This window comes from Vicia villosa, unplaced genomic scaffold (assembly GCF_029867415.1).
Source record: "Vicia villosa cultivar HV-30 ecotype Madison, WI unplaced genomic scaffold, Vvil1.0 ctg.000034F_1_1_3, whole genome shotgun sequence".
Classification (NCBI taxonomy): domain Eukaryota; kingdom Viridiplantae; phylum Streptophyta; class Magnoliopsida; order Fabales; family Fabaceae; genus Vicia; species Vicia villosa.
In genome coordinates this window covers 791,523-809,744 of record NW_026704969.1, presented here as the reverse complement: position 1 = coordinate 809,744, position 18,222 = coordinate 791,523, and the positions used below count along the sequence as shown (strand labels likewise).

Here is an 18,222-nt window from a genome sequence, read left to right as displayed (position 1 = left end):
TTAAAATTCGAATTTCAAATTTCTTACAATATTTCAAGCATGATACAAGTGTGTTACAAGCATGGATTTGGTTATGAATTCGTGTGTCCTTGTTACTGAAGTGTCCTAGTTCATTTATAAGCAATGAATGTGCTGTAAAACTAAGCTACCAAGCATTGCTGATTTTTGAATCTTTGAATTTTTTAATATATAAAACTTTGAATTCATTGGCCATGTCTTGAATTTTCTTCCCACCTCTTGCCATAGGTCCTCTATGCCATCTATATTGCAGAAATTAAGCTACCTTGGTGACTCAAGCAAGAGACAAAAGCTTTGGATAATTGTCTTGCACCATTTCTTTTTTAATTTAATTTTAAATGTAATAAAATTAAACTAAAAAAGAAATAAAAATGTTATAGGCCTTAGGTTGGTCGTGGGAGCCCTTCAACATTATTGGGAACATGTTTGGATCATGAAAACTTGGCCTCTTTAGGAAAAAAACATTTTTGATCAATGTTGGTTTCATGCATTTTCCCAAAAAATAGCCAACTTCAACAAGGCATAAATGCCTCAATTTTGATCATATGAAGGAGTTCTTGTACTTTTTAGAAACCTCAAGATGTCCTCTACAAGCTACTTTGGAAACTTTTTTTCATTTGGAGAAGTTATCTTGATGTTATGGCCTTTGACAAAAAACCACTTTTTGTTGACTTTGAAAATGACCTGTAGTGTCTGAGCTCATATTTTTCAAATGGTGAATCCAATGACCATGGGATCAATTGCATTTGAAAGATAATTGAATTTCCTTAAAAAAAAGCTTTGGTTGGAATTTTTTGAATGAACGAGGAGAGAGTTATGGCAGGTCAAAGTTCAGTTGACTTTTTAGGAGAAAACCCTAATTTTGAAACTTAGGGTTTTGTTGGTTTTTGATCTTTTCTTGATGAATTATGATCAACCATTGATCAAATGATGAATCTTTTGACGAAATATGGATGTTGACAAAAATTTCATTTTTGACTGTCTGTTGACTTTTCGGTCAAACTGGTCGTCTGTTGACTGTTTGAGCTACTGACTGTGCGTCTGAGCGAATTGAAGTTTGAAAATTTGTCTGGTGGTACTTTGAGACATATGGAGGTCCATGAAATCCATTTGAGGTCTCAAAAAACTCGTTCTCCTGAAAAAAACAAAAAACCCTAGTTAGGGACTGTTCGTGTAGGAGACAGTTAAGCGTACCTGATTTTTGTGCAGTGCCGAGTCTCTGCTGATCATGTGAATATCAGAAGACTTCTAGAACAAAAATCTTGGAATATTGAAATGCAAAAGATTGATTTGGTACAAAACACGGAGAATCGTGCTGTCAGCGAGTTTGACTGTCAACTGGTTGTCCGGGCATTAAGGTAACAGTTAAAGTGAAAATTCAACAATTAAAGTTAATTTTTTCTTTTTGTTTTTTTTGTTGTGTTAATGGTGAAAATTTATTTACATGAGTTGTTAGAAAAACACAAAACATAATAAATAAATAAAATATACCGTACTTGAACGAAATTACCGATAATAACCATGAAAAATATTTAATGCACAGAAAAATAAATATTTAACTAGCAATAAACACACACAATATTATCTTGATAACTAAACGACAGTACGATAGATAGTACGATTTTTAATACTGACAATACAAATATTACATAATATAATGAACAGTACGACAAATAAAATAAACACTACATTATTTGAAAGCGAAAGATACGACAAATTTTAAAAATGACGATTAAAAACCCATGCTATAAATAACAACGTATAAATGAACGGAAGTGTAAGCAACCCAGGTCCGCATTTTTCAGGACTATGCAGACAGAAAAAGGACATGATCACCACCAAAATAGTGATGGCCATAAGAAAACATGTATCCATCCATTTTGCCATTTTTTCCAGGGAAGAAGAGAAAATAATTATGAGATAGAAATTTGAGAAATGAGTTGAAATTTGATGTGAGAATTTATGGAAAAAATGAGAGGTATTTATAAAGTGAAAAGAAGGATAGAGACGTTGGGGAATGAAGTGATTCCGTACAAAAAAGGAAAATTTGAGTGGTAGCAGGATTTGAAAGAAAGTGTATGGAATAAAGTTAGGATTTGATTTGAAAGAAAGAGATTTGAAAAGAAAGGAAAAGATTTTGAAAATAATAGAAGAGATTTTGAAAATAATAATATAGTACAAAAATTAGTGGGAAGCAAAAACTAATAATAATTTACTTGTTACCAGTACCGTCCGAATCCCTGGACTTTGCGCCTGCAAAATTTAATTCTGTACCAATTGCGCCAGTACTATTTATCTGCAAATAAATCTCAAATAAACAGCGTGTGTGAAGTAATAAACAGTACTTGGCGTTTGTGTAAGAATAAATTCAACAGCGAATCAAAATACCGTATAAGAAAAATTCTAAAAACCGAGTATTCATAAAATCAGGATATTTATGAAATAAAATCCAAGATTATATGAAACTCCCAATTTTTAGACAGAAATTTGTTGTCTTCTTTCTGAAAAAGATGCGGGCAAATTTTGGGGTATAACACATAGACTACTTAAATTTCCCTTTCTAGTCTTTTCCAACAAACCGAGTCTGTAAAGCAATTTCAGCTTTTGCTTTGTAAATATTCCTCTCCTCCATTCCCTGCTCATGAGCCTCAAGAAAACTTTGCAACTCTTTTTTGGTCATGGTTGAAAGATCCTTGGACTCTTCAGTACATTATTACAAAATATACCTTTGGTAACATCATATTACTACAACCATTTTGCCAACCGTAGTAATACATTATTTGTATGTGCTTGATTTTTTACTTTATTTTATTAAAATACTTTTCACCATGCTTCATAATAACTATTATGATGATAAATTAAGGGTTACAAGCTTCGAATTCCAACATAAACATTTTCCATTTTTTCTATTAAAACGCGTGAGTCCTTTAACTTATATTGTTAAACAAAAATTGAAAAACAATTAACTACGGTTGTTTTTATCAACTGTTATCATATGTGCCATATTTTACTACGACTGGTGTTGGAAACCATGTTGAAATTCTTTCCTAAAAAATTAAAACAGAATAGGTTCTTTATTTCCTTCATACATATGCCCTAGCGAACTAGACGACAGCGATAGCGAAATCTTAATCTTCACCATCTTCAATCATTTGTTGGAACGTTCAATCTTCACCATCTTCATTCATTTGGAATGCCAATATTCACTCTCATCATTCATTTATTGGAATGAAAACCATTCACTTGGTCTCTTCCTCCTCTTTAAAGTACAGTATGTTACCTTTCTGTGTTCATTGTTCGTTTCTCTCTCTCTCTCCCCCTCTCTCTCTCTCTCTCTCTCTCTCTCTCTCTCACGCGCGCTATGGTGAGCTGGAAATTATCGATGACTTTGTGTTTTGGTTTTATTTAGATTTTGTGACTTTGTTATGTGTAGTGTTCATGTTTTCTTGTTCATGTTTTACTCACACTTTGTGACTATGACTTTGTGTAGTTGTAAATGAAATTATTGGGTTGTTATTTGATGTCATGAATTGTATTCGTGGTAATGAATATGCTTTAGGTTTTGGTGTTGTAAAATATTATATAGTTGTAATGTATATGCATATTCATGTAATCATATTAGTGAGTTATATAGGTAGCATTAGTGTGTCATTCACATTAGTCTTTTGATATAAATTTTAGAAATTATTATGGATCGTAGTTGGATGAAAGCTGATGTATGAGAAATGAAATCTTGAATTCCTTGAATTTGCAGAACAAAATTTCCAGGAAATAAATCCTTATTGTTGTCTTTTGAATTAATAAAAAATCATGTTGAGAGAAATAATTGGAAAAATAGATAGGTGTTCTTTGATCTTCCATATTAGTCTAGCCTCGATGTAAGTCATTGTCTTGATGTGATACATGTGGATAATTTTTTGTTCTTAATGCAATTTTGTCTTTGATGTAATGCAATTTTTGGCCTGACAAAATTTACAAATGGGTATGTTGTTGTTTCTGGTCTGATACGATTCAAAAAAATTATTGTTAAGAAATTGGGAATTTCGTAAAATCAGAAAATCTATATTAAAAATAAATAAATAATTCCGCAACACTTGTTTAGTATAACCGTTATTATAGGTAGAGCGCTATCTAGAACAATAAACGTCGAAAATAGTGTTGTTGGGTATTGAACCCAAGACCTATAAATATATCACTACAGTTGTTCAATTCAATCGTTGTTATATGTAGCGCGCTTTCCAGTTTACTACAAAAGGCAATAGACCGTGGCAGTAAATAACACACTTACAGACACATGCAACCTAACAGCAGACATACAACTGTCATTATATGTCTTTCACAACCGTTGTCATTTGTGTTTTTCGTAATAGTGATAGAAACCACTACATTATCAAATCTTGATGTTAACGATATCAAGAATTTTTACCAACCACATACTGCTCAATGATTATCTCTCGATACACTTTCACTTGATTCATCAATGTTATGAATCTGGTAGTAAATGCAATAATGGTCTCCTTCTCTTCCATCTGAATATACAAGCTGTCTCTTGTGAGTTTGTAACCTCACCACCTTTTCTTTATTATCTGCTACATAAATTTTCTCTAAATTTTCCAATCTTGCTTTGAAGATGTGTAGTCATCAACCTTCTCAAATTTATCAGCATCAACACATTGATGAATGTGATACGAAGCTTTGAAATTTTTTGTATTCTCTTCCTTTTATGTGCAGTTATTGGACCTTCTACAAGTGAATTAACATCATTATTGATATCTTCAAGAACATCTTGATAACCAAACATTACCTTCATCTGGTTGAACCACTTGTCGTAATTCTTCGAATTGAGAATTGAGATATTTTGAGGGATACATTCATTGAAGATGGAAATCATTTTCGCAGAATAATTGCTTGATCAAAGAATCAGGCTCTTGATGCCAAATATTGGGGAAAAACTCAATCAATATAAATGATGAACAAGTGTGTGTGATATATATACCACTGTCTTAATTCTGAAAAGATGTTAACCTGTTACATCAAACCTTTAACAAGTTACAAGTGCCATTGCTTTGTTTCTTTTGCTACAAACCAAGGTGGTAACCGGTTACACCAAACTTGTAACCGGTTACACTACTTGAATTATATTTTTGTTCATCAATTTTCATTATCATCATTAATAAGAAGTAACTTTCAATTGTTCAATTATTTTGAATACCAAAGACCTTACTAAAACCGTGAGAAACCTTATTAAAACCATGGGTTTTATCCCTTAACTATTCTTCTTATAAGAAAATCAATTCCCTACAGTCTACACAATATAACATATGAGGCATATAAGAGTTACATGACCAAGAACCAAATACTTTGATAGTATATTGTATCATGATGGATTAATGTCTTTCCTTATGTAAAAACAATGAAAATTTCTCATAAAACTTACTTATATTTGTATATATCCATGTATTTATATACAACATAGAACAAGGATCCTAACCACTCTTACTAAGTTGATGGCCTTGGTTATTAACATTGAAAGGATCTCCATTTGTGAATGATGACATGGCAGCAAACAATGTTGCCTTGAGAGTAGGATCTTTTGCTATAGCTTCACTCACAACATCAACCAAAGCAAGTTTTCTCTCATTGTTTATCATATTTGGAAACACCTCAAATGATTGAGGGTAACTATAACCTTGAAATGGAAAAGAAAACAATGATGATTGTTTATGGTTTTTGAACTCCAAATAGTTACTTGGAGGGAGTGTAAAATCAAGTGTTATTGTAGGACATGTTGGAGATGGAGAGAAAGTAGCTATAGCATTTGAGTTTGGTGGAGATAATGGTGAAGAGAAGAGGAATGTGTTGGATATATTGGTTCCATATTGTAGATTTGTGGTTGAGTTTGAAAGGAATGTGTTGAGTGCTGATGAGGTTAGGTTTGCAATTGGTTTTGCTGCTGGTGGAAGTTGATGGTTGTGGTTTCCTTCGTAGGTTGTGATGAAAACACTTTCATCTTTGAAACATCTTTGCACCTGTTAATTATTACAATGAAAATGTGATAAAATTTCATCCAAAATCAACATATATACATAACACTTTAAAATGATATAGGTATAACTAAAATCAACCCTTTTTCATGCAATGAATCTATTATGATGTCTCATTATAATTCTCACCATCACATAAGAAGATTGCAAAAATTATATTATTTTAATGGAACATAATTTTTTATTTTCAATTTTTTCCTCCAAAAAATAGTGCATGCATTTTTTTAGTATGCATTATTCAGGTTACATATTTCATTGCTCATTTATAACAACATTTAATAATTAAATAGTTTGTTTAAGTGGTTGTTTAAATAGTTTGTTAAAGAAGGTGACACCAACACATGTTATTTCTATGCTCATGTTATGAAAATATACGAGAATTTAATTTTTTTTCTCTAATGACTTCTGAAACCTTTGAACGACAGATCGTTGTTAGATTTTATTGAGTTCAATGGTATTTATTTTGTTGACAACATAGCCATATCGACACATTCTTTTTACATAAGTTAGACTTAGTGGTGACCCTAGTAATGGTAATAAATGTATGGGCCAAATTTCTTTAGTTTCTCTTTATATTAAGACATTATGGTTTCTTCTTATGGGCGAAATCAAAATTATCTTTAATCAGTTTATCTCCTAAGTTAGTTTTTCGCAATGGCTATTGAAATATTTTTCCTAATCAAATAGATAAGTTTTCTGGTGTTTTCTAGAAAGGGGTGCCAAATATTTAGGCAGGGGTGCAGAAAATAAGAAAGCCAAAGCAAAAATCAACACAAGCCAAAAAAGCACCAGCAAGGCAGAAATGCAAAAGTCCAATCGATTTGGTCCTTAAGCCAATCAATTGGATCACATTGGCGCACATGTTTTCAAATCTAATTGAAACTTCTTCTTTAAGTCAAATCAAATTCGCCCATTGATGAAATTTGAACAAAATCCTTGTAGACTTGATGACCCAATCGGCTGGAGCCTTAACCAAATCGATTGGGAAAGCTCTCTTAGAAAGATATGGTTATGAATTTATTGACTAGAGGCTTGACCAAATCGATTGGAAAAGTATTCTTAGAAAGATATGGTTTTGAAAGTGGTGCAAAACATTTAGGTAGGGGTGAAGAAAATAAGAAACCCAAAGCAAAAATCAACACAAGGCCTAGTCATTCTTTTACCACCTTCCTAGGAGATGTGTTGTCATCATCAAAAAGGGGGATAATGTGGAACTAAGGACTTACATGTTTAATAAAAAAGTGATCAAACAAGTCTTGATTATCATGGTTTGGTTTTGATGATGGCAACATATGAAGATGTAACATGTGATGAAAACTTATGGAGCTCAAATCTAACCTTAAAGCATAAAAGACAAGTATGTCAAGTGGCCAAAGACGCACAAGACATTTTTTTCCAAAGCCCTTCCTCTGAATAAAGCCTAAGAGTTAGGGTTTAATGACCATCAGTGATGGCATTCAATTTGAAGATGTCTCAAGTCTCATATCCAAGAATATTCAAGCAAGTGATTATACGATTGGTGTATTCGGCAAAGTCTTGAAGCTTCAGAGTGTGAAAGAGAAGAAATGTGAAAGCTCGTTTTATCGTGACTAAGTGATCGGTGTTTTGTAAAAACACAAGGCCGTTCAAATAAACTAACATGGCTAAGTCACACACTCAATAAAACCTTTGTTAAATCCTCTATTAATAAAAAACAATCTAAAAATTTTTTGGATCCTAGCATTTGAATCAGGAACTATTAGAACCATTTGGACAAGTTCTTTTTGAAAAATGTTTTGGATCTAAGTCACATATTACCAATCGATTGGGCTATTGAAAATAATGTCTAAAATTGTTTGTGGAATTTTCTTTATGAAAGGAAACAATCATCTTTCACGACCTTCCAAAATGAGCATTTATAATCGACTGTTTTAGGCCATCTAATCGATTGGGATAAGGACCGAATCGATTTGGACATTAAATATGACCATGAATTATTTGCTTTTTTGTGTCAACCTCTAGCCTATAAATAGAGGCCCATCCCTTCACTTTTTCACATCTAAAAACGTGACCTATCTAACTCTTCACACTTTCTCTCACTTTTATTTAGCCATAGTGCGTTGAGATATATCTCTTGTTCATGTGAAGAATTTTGTTATACAAAGGGTGATATTGTAAATTCACTAAGATCTATTTTTCTTAGTTGAATAATGCTTCTTAAGGGAGTGTTTGTTTGCGTTCAAAGTTAAACCCGTTAAAAACTTTGTATGGGGATTTAGTATTTAGTTGTGGTTTGGTTCGTGAGTTTAGTCCGTGTAAAAATTCATTTTGGTTCAAGAAAAGCATAGTGTAAAATCTTAATTCGGTTCGAGATAAGTCTAGTGCAAAATCTCAATTTGGTAAGTGTCCACCCTTTGTAAAACCACAGTTTGGTTCGAGTTCAGCCTGGTGTAAAATCTCGGTTTGGTTTGTAGTAAGCTAGTGTAAAACCATGGTTCAATTTTTCGGATAGCTAGTTCAAAACTCCACCTTGATTTGAGATTGAAGAATAACTGCTCGAATCTTTGTCCGTGTTCGGAAGTAAGACTAGCCGCTTCAATCCATTATTCGTTGTTTGGTTTGAAGTTAACCTAAAATTTCATTTTCCTTGTACAAGGGGTTCGTAAGTTTAACCTACTGAAAGCTTATAAGCATTACTAAATACTCTCCATATCAAGTCTTGGAGAAATGATTAAGTCACTTCATTTAGACCAAACCTCTATAAATTCCTATGTCATCTGTTTTCTATCATCTTTTTATTTTCCGTAAATTTTATTTCCACTATTATTATTCAAACATTTTCTTAAAAATATTTTTAAATTCTCTAATTGAAAACAAATATGTTTCAAACTATTATTTTTCAAACCCCCACAATTCAACCATCTCCCCCATTTATATATGGAGTCACATATTCAAGAAATGGGATCAATAACATGACCAATTAATCTAGAAAAAATGACTTCATTATTTTCAAGTGGGCTTTGAAAAATCTTATTACGTGGTCGGTGAGGGTTTTCTAGATTTTATGATGAAAAATCTTGGTTTTGGTACTAGGGGATGGCTTAGAAGCACGTATGTATGTTGTTTGGAATTATCTCTATTATGGTAAGTTAATGTTTAACTCATGAAAGTTAGTATCCAAATAGGGTTCAAGTAGGGGGCATCTCCTTTCTGCGTTCCTTTTTCTCTTGGTGGTTGAGGGGCTAAACTGACAAAGCATAAGGCTGACGTGGCAGAATGATGTGGAATAGTTAGTTACATGATATTTTCAGTTAGGTTTCTGTTAGGTTCATAACTACCTATATAAACCATAATGTAACTAACTTGATTCATTGAGAAATCTATAATCTTTTTCTTCATCTTCAAGCTTTTCTCTTTCACTGCTTCTCACTCCAACAATGGAGTTTTGCACCATTCTTACAGTAGTTTCAACTGCTTAGATGGTATCAGAGCAGGTTGATCCTGCTCTGCGTTCGCTGCGATTCATAGCTATCTCTTGTTCATAGTGATCATCGCTTTCTTGAAGCAATCACTGTGTTTTTGTTCTTCTTTTATTCTCTCAGTTTCTCTGCATCTTGCAATTCTTGATCGATGACGAGGAACAACAATAACAATCAAAATCAGGATCATCTCGATCCATATTATGTGCATCCTTCAAAAAATCCTTCAACTGTGTGCGTAACTCCGGCGCTATCCGGTGACAATTACCATGCTTGGTCGATGAAGATGAGACGTGCTCTTGCCATGAAGAACAAGTTCAGATTTGTTGATGGTTCTATAGAGGTTCCTGCAGAAGATGATCTGAACTATGTAGCTTGGCCAAGATGCAACAATTTGGTTCATACGTGGATTATCAACTCGATAACACCATCCATTGCTCAGAGTGTGGTGTTCATCGACAATGCTGTAGATATAAGGAATGATCTCAAAGATCGCTTCATGAGAGGAGATCGAATTCGTGTAGCACAATTACATCAAGAAATAACAAATCTGAAACAAGGTAACAAAAAGATTTCAGATTATTTCACTGAGTTGAGAAGTTTATGGGAGGAATTGGATCAGTATCGACCTATGCCAAGTTGTACATGTCGTGTTGCATGTGCATGTCAAGCAATGCGAAATAGCAGAAGTTTTAGGGCTAAGGATCGGATTATTCAATTCTTGATAGGATTGAATGAAGAGTTCCATGGTGTGGTATCCCAAGTCTTGTTGATGGATCCATTACCACAAATCAATAGAGTGTTTTCAATGGTAATGCAACAAGAACGAAAGATATGTGGCTTGACTTTCTCTAACAATAGTGTTGCAGAGGAAGCACCAGGGATGGTGAATGCTGTTGAAAGCTCAAAACAATTTGGAAGAGGTCGAGGTAATGGTAATCCCTCTGCAGGGAGAGGAAGAGGAAATGTGAAGGTGTGTACACATTATGGTAAGACAGGACATGTTGTTGATAACTGCTACAGAAAACATGGTTATCCACCAAACTTTGGAAGAGGAAGTGCATCTTCATCATATGCGAATCAAGTTGATGTTGAAGACTCAGATTCAAAATCTGCTACAGCTTCAACAAGTGATAATGGAGGGAGTATGACACTCACAAAGGAGCAGTATCAGAATTTGATGACCTTGCTTGAGAAGAGCACAGGATCTGTGAACTTAACCAAGGGAGGTAATTCTGAATCTTTCATTGCTAGTTTTAAAACAAAGAGTAGTGTTAGTTGGATATTGGACACTGGAGCTACTCACCACATAAGCCATTCTTTAGATTCCTTTATTGAATATGAAAGGATAAGCCCTATGATGGTTAATCTACCAAATGGAAATTCTATAACTTCATCCATATGTGGTAGTGTGCAGTTGTCTAGTGAATTGGTCATTAAAAATGTGTTATACTTGCCTCAGTTTGAAGTCAACTTAGTTTCAGTTTCAAAACTATGTAAGGAGCAAAGTTGCATTTTGAGTTTTGAATCTGATCAGTGTGTGATACAGGCAAAGAAGGATTTGAGGAGGATTGGTTCAGCTAAAGTCCTTGATGGTTTATACTACTTGGAAGCTGCTCACAAAGTCCATGGAAAGAATGATGCAGGATTTGTGTCAAGTGTGTTCACTAAGAGTAATTCTACTGTTGTAGCTCCTGCCCTTTTATGGCATTTAAGGCTATGGCATCTGTCTTTTGATAGAATGGAGTGTATGAATAAAGTGTATAGTTTCATACCTAGGAGTGTTCATATAGCTTGTGATGTATGCCAACAATCCAGACAAAAGTGTATGCCTTTTCCAATCAGTAATAATAATGCACAGAATGTTTTTGACTTAATTCATCTAGATGTGTGGGGACCTTTTGGTACTATTTCTGTTCATGGCTTTAGATATTTTTTAACCATACTTGATGATCATAGTAGGCATGTATGGGTAGTTATGCTGAAATCAAAGTCTGAAGTATGTCAAAGAATACAAGAGTTCATAGCCATGGTTGAAACTCAGTTTGATAAAAAGGTGAGAGTGGTTAGAAGTGATAATGGGACAGAACTGCTTATGCCTACTTACTATGCATCAAAAGGCATTATTCACCAGAAAAGTTGTGTTTACACACCACAACAGAATGGAAGAGTAGAAAGAAGACATCAGCATATTTTGAACATTAGTAGAGCCTTAATGTTTCAGTCTAAACTGCCTAAGAAATATTGGTCATATGCAGTTCTACATGCTGTGTTTTTGATGAACAGGATCCCTACAAAGATTTTAAAGAACAGGTCATCCTATGAGGTTTTATATGGGTCAGTACCTGATTTGAGTTCTCTTAGGGTCTTTGGTTGTCTGAGTTATGGATCTGCCTTGCCTAACAATAGACACAAGTTTGATCCAAGAGCACGAAAATGTGCTTTCTTGGGATATAAGCAAGGTATGAAGGGTTTTGTCCTCTTGGATATCACATCCCATGAGATTGTCATTTCAAGAAATGTCAAGTTTTTTGACATGGAATTTCCTTTTCAGAATGAGTCAAAAGAACATATTCATACTTCTATATATCTTGATCATTCTCATTCAGATACTCCTTTAAATTTTTCTTCTTCTTCTACTCATAATTCTCAATCTGCTATTCCTGTATCTTTTGATAATGATGACCATACTTCTTCAATTGAGCATGAGGATCGAGTATCTAATGCTGATTCTGATAATATGGTTGTTGAACATCCTTCCACTTCTAAGGATGGTTCTATTTCTCATGATCTCAATCCTTCTAACTCACCAGTGGTTGATGTTACTAGAAAATCTAGTAGAGTGTCTGGTCCACCTGCACATTTGAAGGACTATATATGTACCTCTGTCTCTTCTAACAGTCAGTATCCTATTGATAAATATCTTGCATATGATAACTTGTCTCATCCTCATCATGCATATATCATGTCACTTTCTTCTGAAACTGAACCTAATAGCTATCAAGCAGCTACTAAAGATCCTAGATGGGTTCAGGCCATGCAATTAGAATTAAATGCCTTGGAGCAAAATCAGACATGGGATTTTGTTGACTTGCCACCTAATGCTTCTCCTATTGGGAGCAAATGGGTGTACAAGATAAAGAGACATGCTGATGGCTCCATAGAGAGGTTCAAAGCAAGGCTCGTGGCACAAGGTTTCAATCAAACTGAAGGGCTAGATTTTTTCGAGACATTCTCCCCAGTCGCAAAGATTTCCACCATTCGAGTTCTTCTGGCTCTTGCAGCTATACATGGTTGGTACCTTCATCAATTAGACGTGAACAATGCGTTCTAACATGGTGACTTACACGAAGCTGTCTACATGAAGCTGCCACAAGGTGTTCATTCCTCTCAGCCTGGACAAGTTTGTAAGTTAAATAAATCTCTTTACGGCTTGAAGCAAGCAAGTCGTCAATGGTTTGAGAAGTTAACAACTTTTCTTCAGGCGCAAGGTTTCACTCATGCACATGCAGACCATACCTTGTTCACTAAGTCTGATTCTTCTTCATTCACTGCCATTTTGGTATACGTGGATGATATTATCCTGGCAGGCACTTCTCTCACCATCTTCAAAGATCTTAAACGGGCTTTGGACTGCACATTCCATATCAAAGATCTTGGGGAATTAAAATATTTCTTGGGTCTCGAGGTGGCTAGATCTTCCAAGGGAATTACACTATGCCAACGTAAATACTGCTTGGAACTTCTAAAGGATGCTGGCTTCACTGGTTGTAAGCTTGTTACTACCCCTTTAGATGCTTCCACTCGCTTGCATCAAGACGATGGATCTATATTCTCTGATGTCACTGCTTATAGGCGACTTGTGGGTAGACTTTTGTACCTTACTACCACAAGACATGATATTGCCTTTGCCACTCAACAACTGAGTCAATACATGAGTGCACCCACTGAGTCTCACTACAAAGCTGCTTTGCGTGTGCTCCGGTACCTCAAGCAATCACCTGCTCATGGTATTCTTCTCTCTCAGAATTCAGACTTACAACTCTCCGGGTTTAGTGATGCTGACTGGGGTGGTTGTCTTGACACTCGACGATCTGTTTCTGGTTATTGTTTCTTCATTGGTCACTCCTTGGTATCTTGGAAAGCCAAGAAATAACTCACAGTTAGTTGTTCTTCAGCTGAGGCTGAGTACCGTGCCCTAGCTTCTGCTACTAGGGAACTTCAATGGCTGTGTTTTTTGTTGCATGACCTCAAACAACATCCATCACGATTGTCGGTTCTCTACTGCGACAGTCAAAGCGCTATTCACATTTCAGCTAACCCCGTGTTCCATGAACGCACCAAGCATCTTGATATAGATTGCCATCTAGTTCGTGAGAAACTTCAAGCTGGAGTTATGCGTTTGTTACCTGTTGCTTCAAAGGATCAAGCTGCTGATGTATTCACCAAGGCATTAGGACCACGTCCTTTCCATGACTGTATTTCCAAGCTTGGTTTGATCAACATATATCAACCTCAAGCTTGTGGGGGGGTGACAAAGCATAAGGCTGACGTGGCAGAATGATGTGGAATAGTTAGTTACATGATATTTTCAGTTAGGTTTCTGTTAGGTTCATAACTACCTATATAAACCATAATGACATTGAGAAATCTATAATCTTTTTCTTCATCTTCAAGCTTTTCTCTTTCACTGCTTCTCACTCCAACAATGGAGTTTTGCACCATTCTTACAGTAGTTTCAACTGCTTAGATAAACACATTAATCAGGAGAGTGTGAGTGCTTAGGTTGTCTTTAAGGTTCATGGTTGGAAACTATGATTTCATGGTTTTTCGTCTTCAATATGCACATGATACCTTTTTTTGTTTACATAAATCACCAGTGGAGATCTTTGAAGACTATTTATGGTATTTAGGAATCTCATAGATAGAACATTTGTTTTAACATTTGTTTGTATGTTTCATCTTGACTTTAATGAATTCATTATCTATGGTAAGACACTAATTGTGAAGGAATTAGAGACCAAATAAGAATAATTTTTACCTGCTTACGAACTGGACATGAAGTTCCCATACTACAACGATAGTAGGCTCGAGGACAAGGGTTTCCCTTGGCCGTCTTTTGTCCATATTTTCTCCATTGACATCCATCCACCATCTAAATATTACAAAAATTAATACTTAAAAAATATTCATCAATAATAAATAATAATTTATTACTATATTTTTTGTACTTATTAACCAAAAAATGAGAGAATATTTTCCTTACCAAAGAAAAATCTGATCGTGCCCTTATAGACACTCTAGCTCTCCTGCATTCAACCTCAGATAATTGGTCCTCTAATTTTTTCCTAATTATTTCACCTTCATGAGTATTATTAATGCACTCATATGCAAAGTTTCTTCCAATGTTAACATTCTCATTGTTTTCCAATGAAGCAAATCCTTCTCTTTTGCCACAATCTGAAGAGGAAGGCTCATCAATATTCAAGAACTGCCTAGTAGGGAACACCGGTTTCTCCTCATCTTGTATATTTCCAATCTGATTAATAATAAAGAAATTAATGTTAAAGGTTCAAACTATGTTTAATAATAATTAAGCACATGCATATCAAGATTAAAGTTTAATTATTTAATTGGGATATTCATTCAACCTATAGATGATCGACAACAAGAGAGCATATACGTCATGATAGTCGTATAAACAACAAAAAAAAATATTCATTACAATTTTTTAATAACTATAAATTATTGTTTAACTCTTAGTAGGTAGACATGATATAATTAATTGATTCTAACTATGAGTATTAAAAATATCTAGAGGAGTTGACTACTTTCATTACACGAGATCATTGTCACATTAAATAATAAAAATTTGGATTTATCAAAAAAGTTTAAAGGCGAATTCTTATATATGAATTCTTATATAACAAATTTAATAAATATATTCTTTTAAATAATTAATTTATAAATATTAATAATTTACTTACATTAATACATAATTTATATATTAGACCAGCAATTTTAGGGATGTCAATTTGTCTCCGTTAGCGGAGATTTTCATGGAGATTTCTCATTTGAGATCCCAGAGGTGGAAAATTTTTCCCCGCGGGGACGGGGAACAAATTCTCTCCGAAGACACTTCGGAGACGGAGTGGAGTAAATATCCTCCGCCCCGTGGAGTCTCCGCCCCGCCTAAAATAACATAACGTCTTTAATTAGTATATAATTTTAAATTATTATGTAAGTTTATTTGTCATTTCAAATAATTAATCTTATACACAAATTTAAAATATATATGTATTGTTAGTAAAAGAGTGAGATCTAAATAATTATTTCAATTTTTTTAGTTTAAAATTTTGGTGGTCATGATACTCAATATTATAGATTAAATATTGTTAAAACAATATATTTATTATAAAGGAATAATTTTTAAATTTCTTAAGGTTAGTTTTGAAGCTTTTTAATATTAATTTAATTTAAAATAAAAAATCATGTTTATAAACTTCGGGCATCCGTGGAGATCCGCGAGAATGAAAATGGGGGACAAAATGCCTCCGTAGCGGAGATCTGAAGCGGGAATGAGAAATAGATTCGAGGACGGGGATTGTGATGGGAATGTATTCCCCTCCCTGCCCCATTGACATCCCTAAGCAATTTGCACCCGTTTAACTCCACTAACAGATATAATTGAGTACAATTTTAATAAAATTTTGAAAATTTAAATAAAAATAATTAAAAACTCATTTGATGAATAGCCAACGAAATTATTATAATAATTAAAAAATATTTTATTAAATTAAATATTTTTAAAAATATTATTTGCTTTAAAATAAATATTTTTGTTTTTATTTTATATTTTATTTGTACCTCTATTTAATACTATATACACTACTTTTATAAAATTTATAATTTTATAATTTTTATTTGTATTTATAATAATTAAAATATAGGCTAAATTACAGTTTTGGTCCCCCTGTTTTAGGTTTTTCCCGATTTTGGTCCCCCTATTTTCTTTTTAAACAGTTTTGGTCCCCTATCCCAATTTTGATGCAACTGTTCATGTACTATTCATGTACGGACATGTACGGACATGTACTGTTCATGTACGGACATGTACTGTTCATGCACTATTCATGGACAAAATTGGGATGGGGGACCAAAACTGTTTAAAAAGAAAATAGGGGGACCAAAATCGTGAAAAACCTAAAACAGGGGGACCGAAACTGTAATTTAGCCTAAAATATATTAATAGTTAAAATAGAAAGTTTAGAAATTATAATTTTCTCTTTTATTTTAATACAATTTTTTTATAGGTGGATATAAAATTTGCTCAAAACTTTGAAGCATATTTTTTAGTACCATTTTTTCAAGTATGTAATTAGCAAATTAGCAATGTGAAACAAATTTGAAGTCAAACTTACCGGCAAGTTGTGATTATTTTGAGGTGATGAAGATAATTGATGCAGAAGTAATCGATTATGAAGAACAATGCATCGTTCGTTGACCAGATTTAGCATAACTTTTAAATTTTCATTCTCCTTCTTTTCTTCCTCAAGCTTTACTCTAAGCTCCCCAATCTAACCCATTCAATTATCATACCTCAAAAATTATATAATCATATAAATAAAAATAAAATAATTATGTTCTAATTAATTAAAAATAACATATTCTCAATTAGTTCATTCTTAATTAAAAATATGATTAATCACTTACTTGGATTTGGGACTTTCCTTGAATTTCATGAGGATGTTGTGTTGTGTTATTAAGACTCAAACTTAATAAAAGTGGAGATCCTGGCTGCATGATATTATTTTTTCAAAGCAAATAATCAAGTTATAGAAAAGTGAAAAAATCATTATTCAAGAGTAAAAAAAATTGATGTTATATAAAATTTTTTCCACAACCATGATTATTTTCATAAGCTAAAAATTTCATCAACCATTAATTATTCACCTACAAAAAAATAGAAGAAAAACTTACTGTATTGTTATGAAGGGATGAGTTGTTATCTGAATCTCTATTTTTGCCATGTTCATATGATGATGATGATGGTCTTTCATCAACTTCCATAAATATCTTTGTTGAAGTTTTATCTTCCATAATATGTTGTTGTGTATGTGAGGATCTAACTTTTGATGTATAAACCTATCTATCTATATATATATAAGGGGTTGTAAGTTAGTAGATTCTGTGGATGGGTACTTCTACACACCACTAGTCTTTGCTAAGACTGTTTTTCTTGTATTTATTTTCTATGGAAAATTATATTATTGGTTTTAAGTCATTTTTTAAAATTTATTTAAGTTATTAAAGAATGACCTCACGTATAGGGTGGAGTAAAAAAAAGTCTAAGGAAGATATGTGAGGTGAGGGAGACGATACTAGCTAAGTCTAATGTATATAAAATCATTAATTAATATAAATATTAATTTTTTAGTTGTAATTCTAATTATTAATATTGGCATAATCAGCAAAACTTTTTTGTTTAATAAACTTTTGATATTATAAAAAAAAAAAAAACCTTTAATAGGCGATCCAAAGATTTAAGCTCAACCAAAGACTAAACAACCAAAAAGAATATCAAGGACCTCTACCTAAGTTACTCATTGATAAGCGAGCAACATACTCCGGAATCTTAAGCTTTGTCTGTAATCTATATACTACAATATCCAAAAAAAATTGTCCTATGTTTGTAGAGTGTA

The 18,222-nt window shown here is 33.4% G+C and overlaps 1 protein-coding gene across 1 annotated transcript; it reads right to left on the bottom strand.

Annotated features, from left to right (window-relative positions):
- Window positions 1–4,833: 4,833 nt before the first annotated feature.
- LOC131622652 (probable WRKY transcription factor 47) lies at window positions 4,834–17,770 on the bottom strand. The gene is made up of 6 exons (XM_058893687.1): window positions 17,501–17,770; window positions 17,234–17,317; window positions 16,942–17,097; window positions 14,787–15,059; window positions 14,562–14,675; window positions 4,834–6,047 (listed from the first exon to the last, which is right to left on the bottom strand). Exons 1-6 carry the CDS (start codon window positions 17,618–17,620, stop codon window positions 5,505–5,507), a joined length of 1,290 nt encoding a protein of 429 aa, XP_058749670.1. The 5' UTR covers window positions 17,621–17,770; the 3' UTR covers window positions 4,834–5,504.
- Between the last annotated feature and the right edge of the window lie 452 nt (window positions 17,771–18,222).

Excerpts from the sequence above, each read along its gene's own strand:
- LOC131622652 (XM_058893687.1), bottom strand. The coding sequence starts at position 17,620 with ATGGAAGATAAAACTTCAACAAAGATATTTATGGAAGTTGATGAAAGA. Across the intron at positions 17,318-17,500 it reads CATCCCTTCATAACAATACA|CCAGGATCTCCACTTTTATT; the intron begins GTAAGTTTTTCT and ends AATATCATGCAG. Across the intron at positions 15,060-16,941 it reads AAAATAATCACAACTTGCCG|ATTGGAAATATACAAGATGA; the intron begins GTAAGTTTGACT and ends ATTATTAATCAG.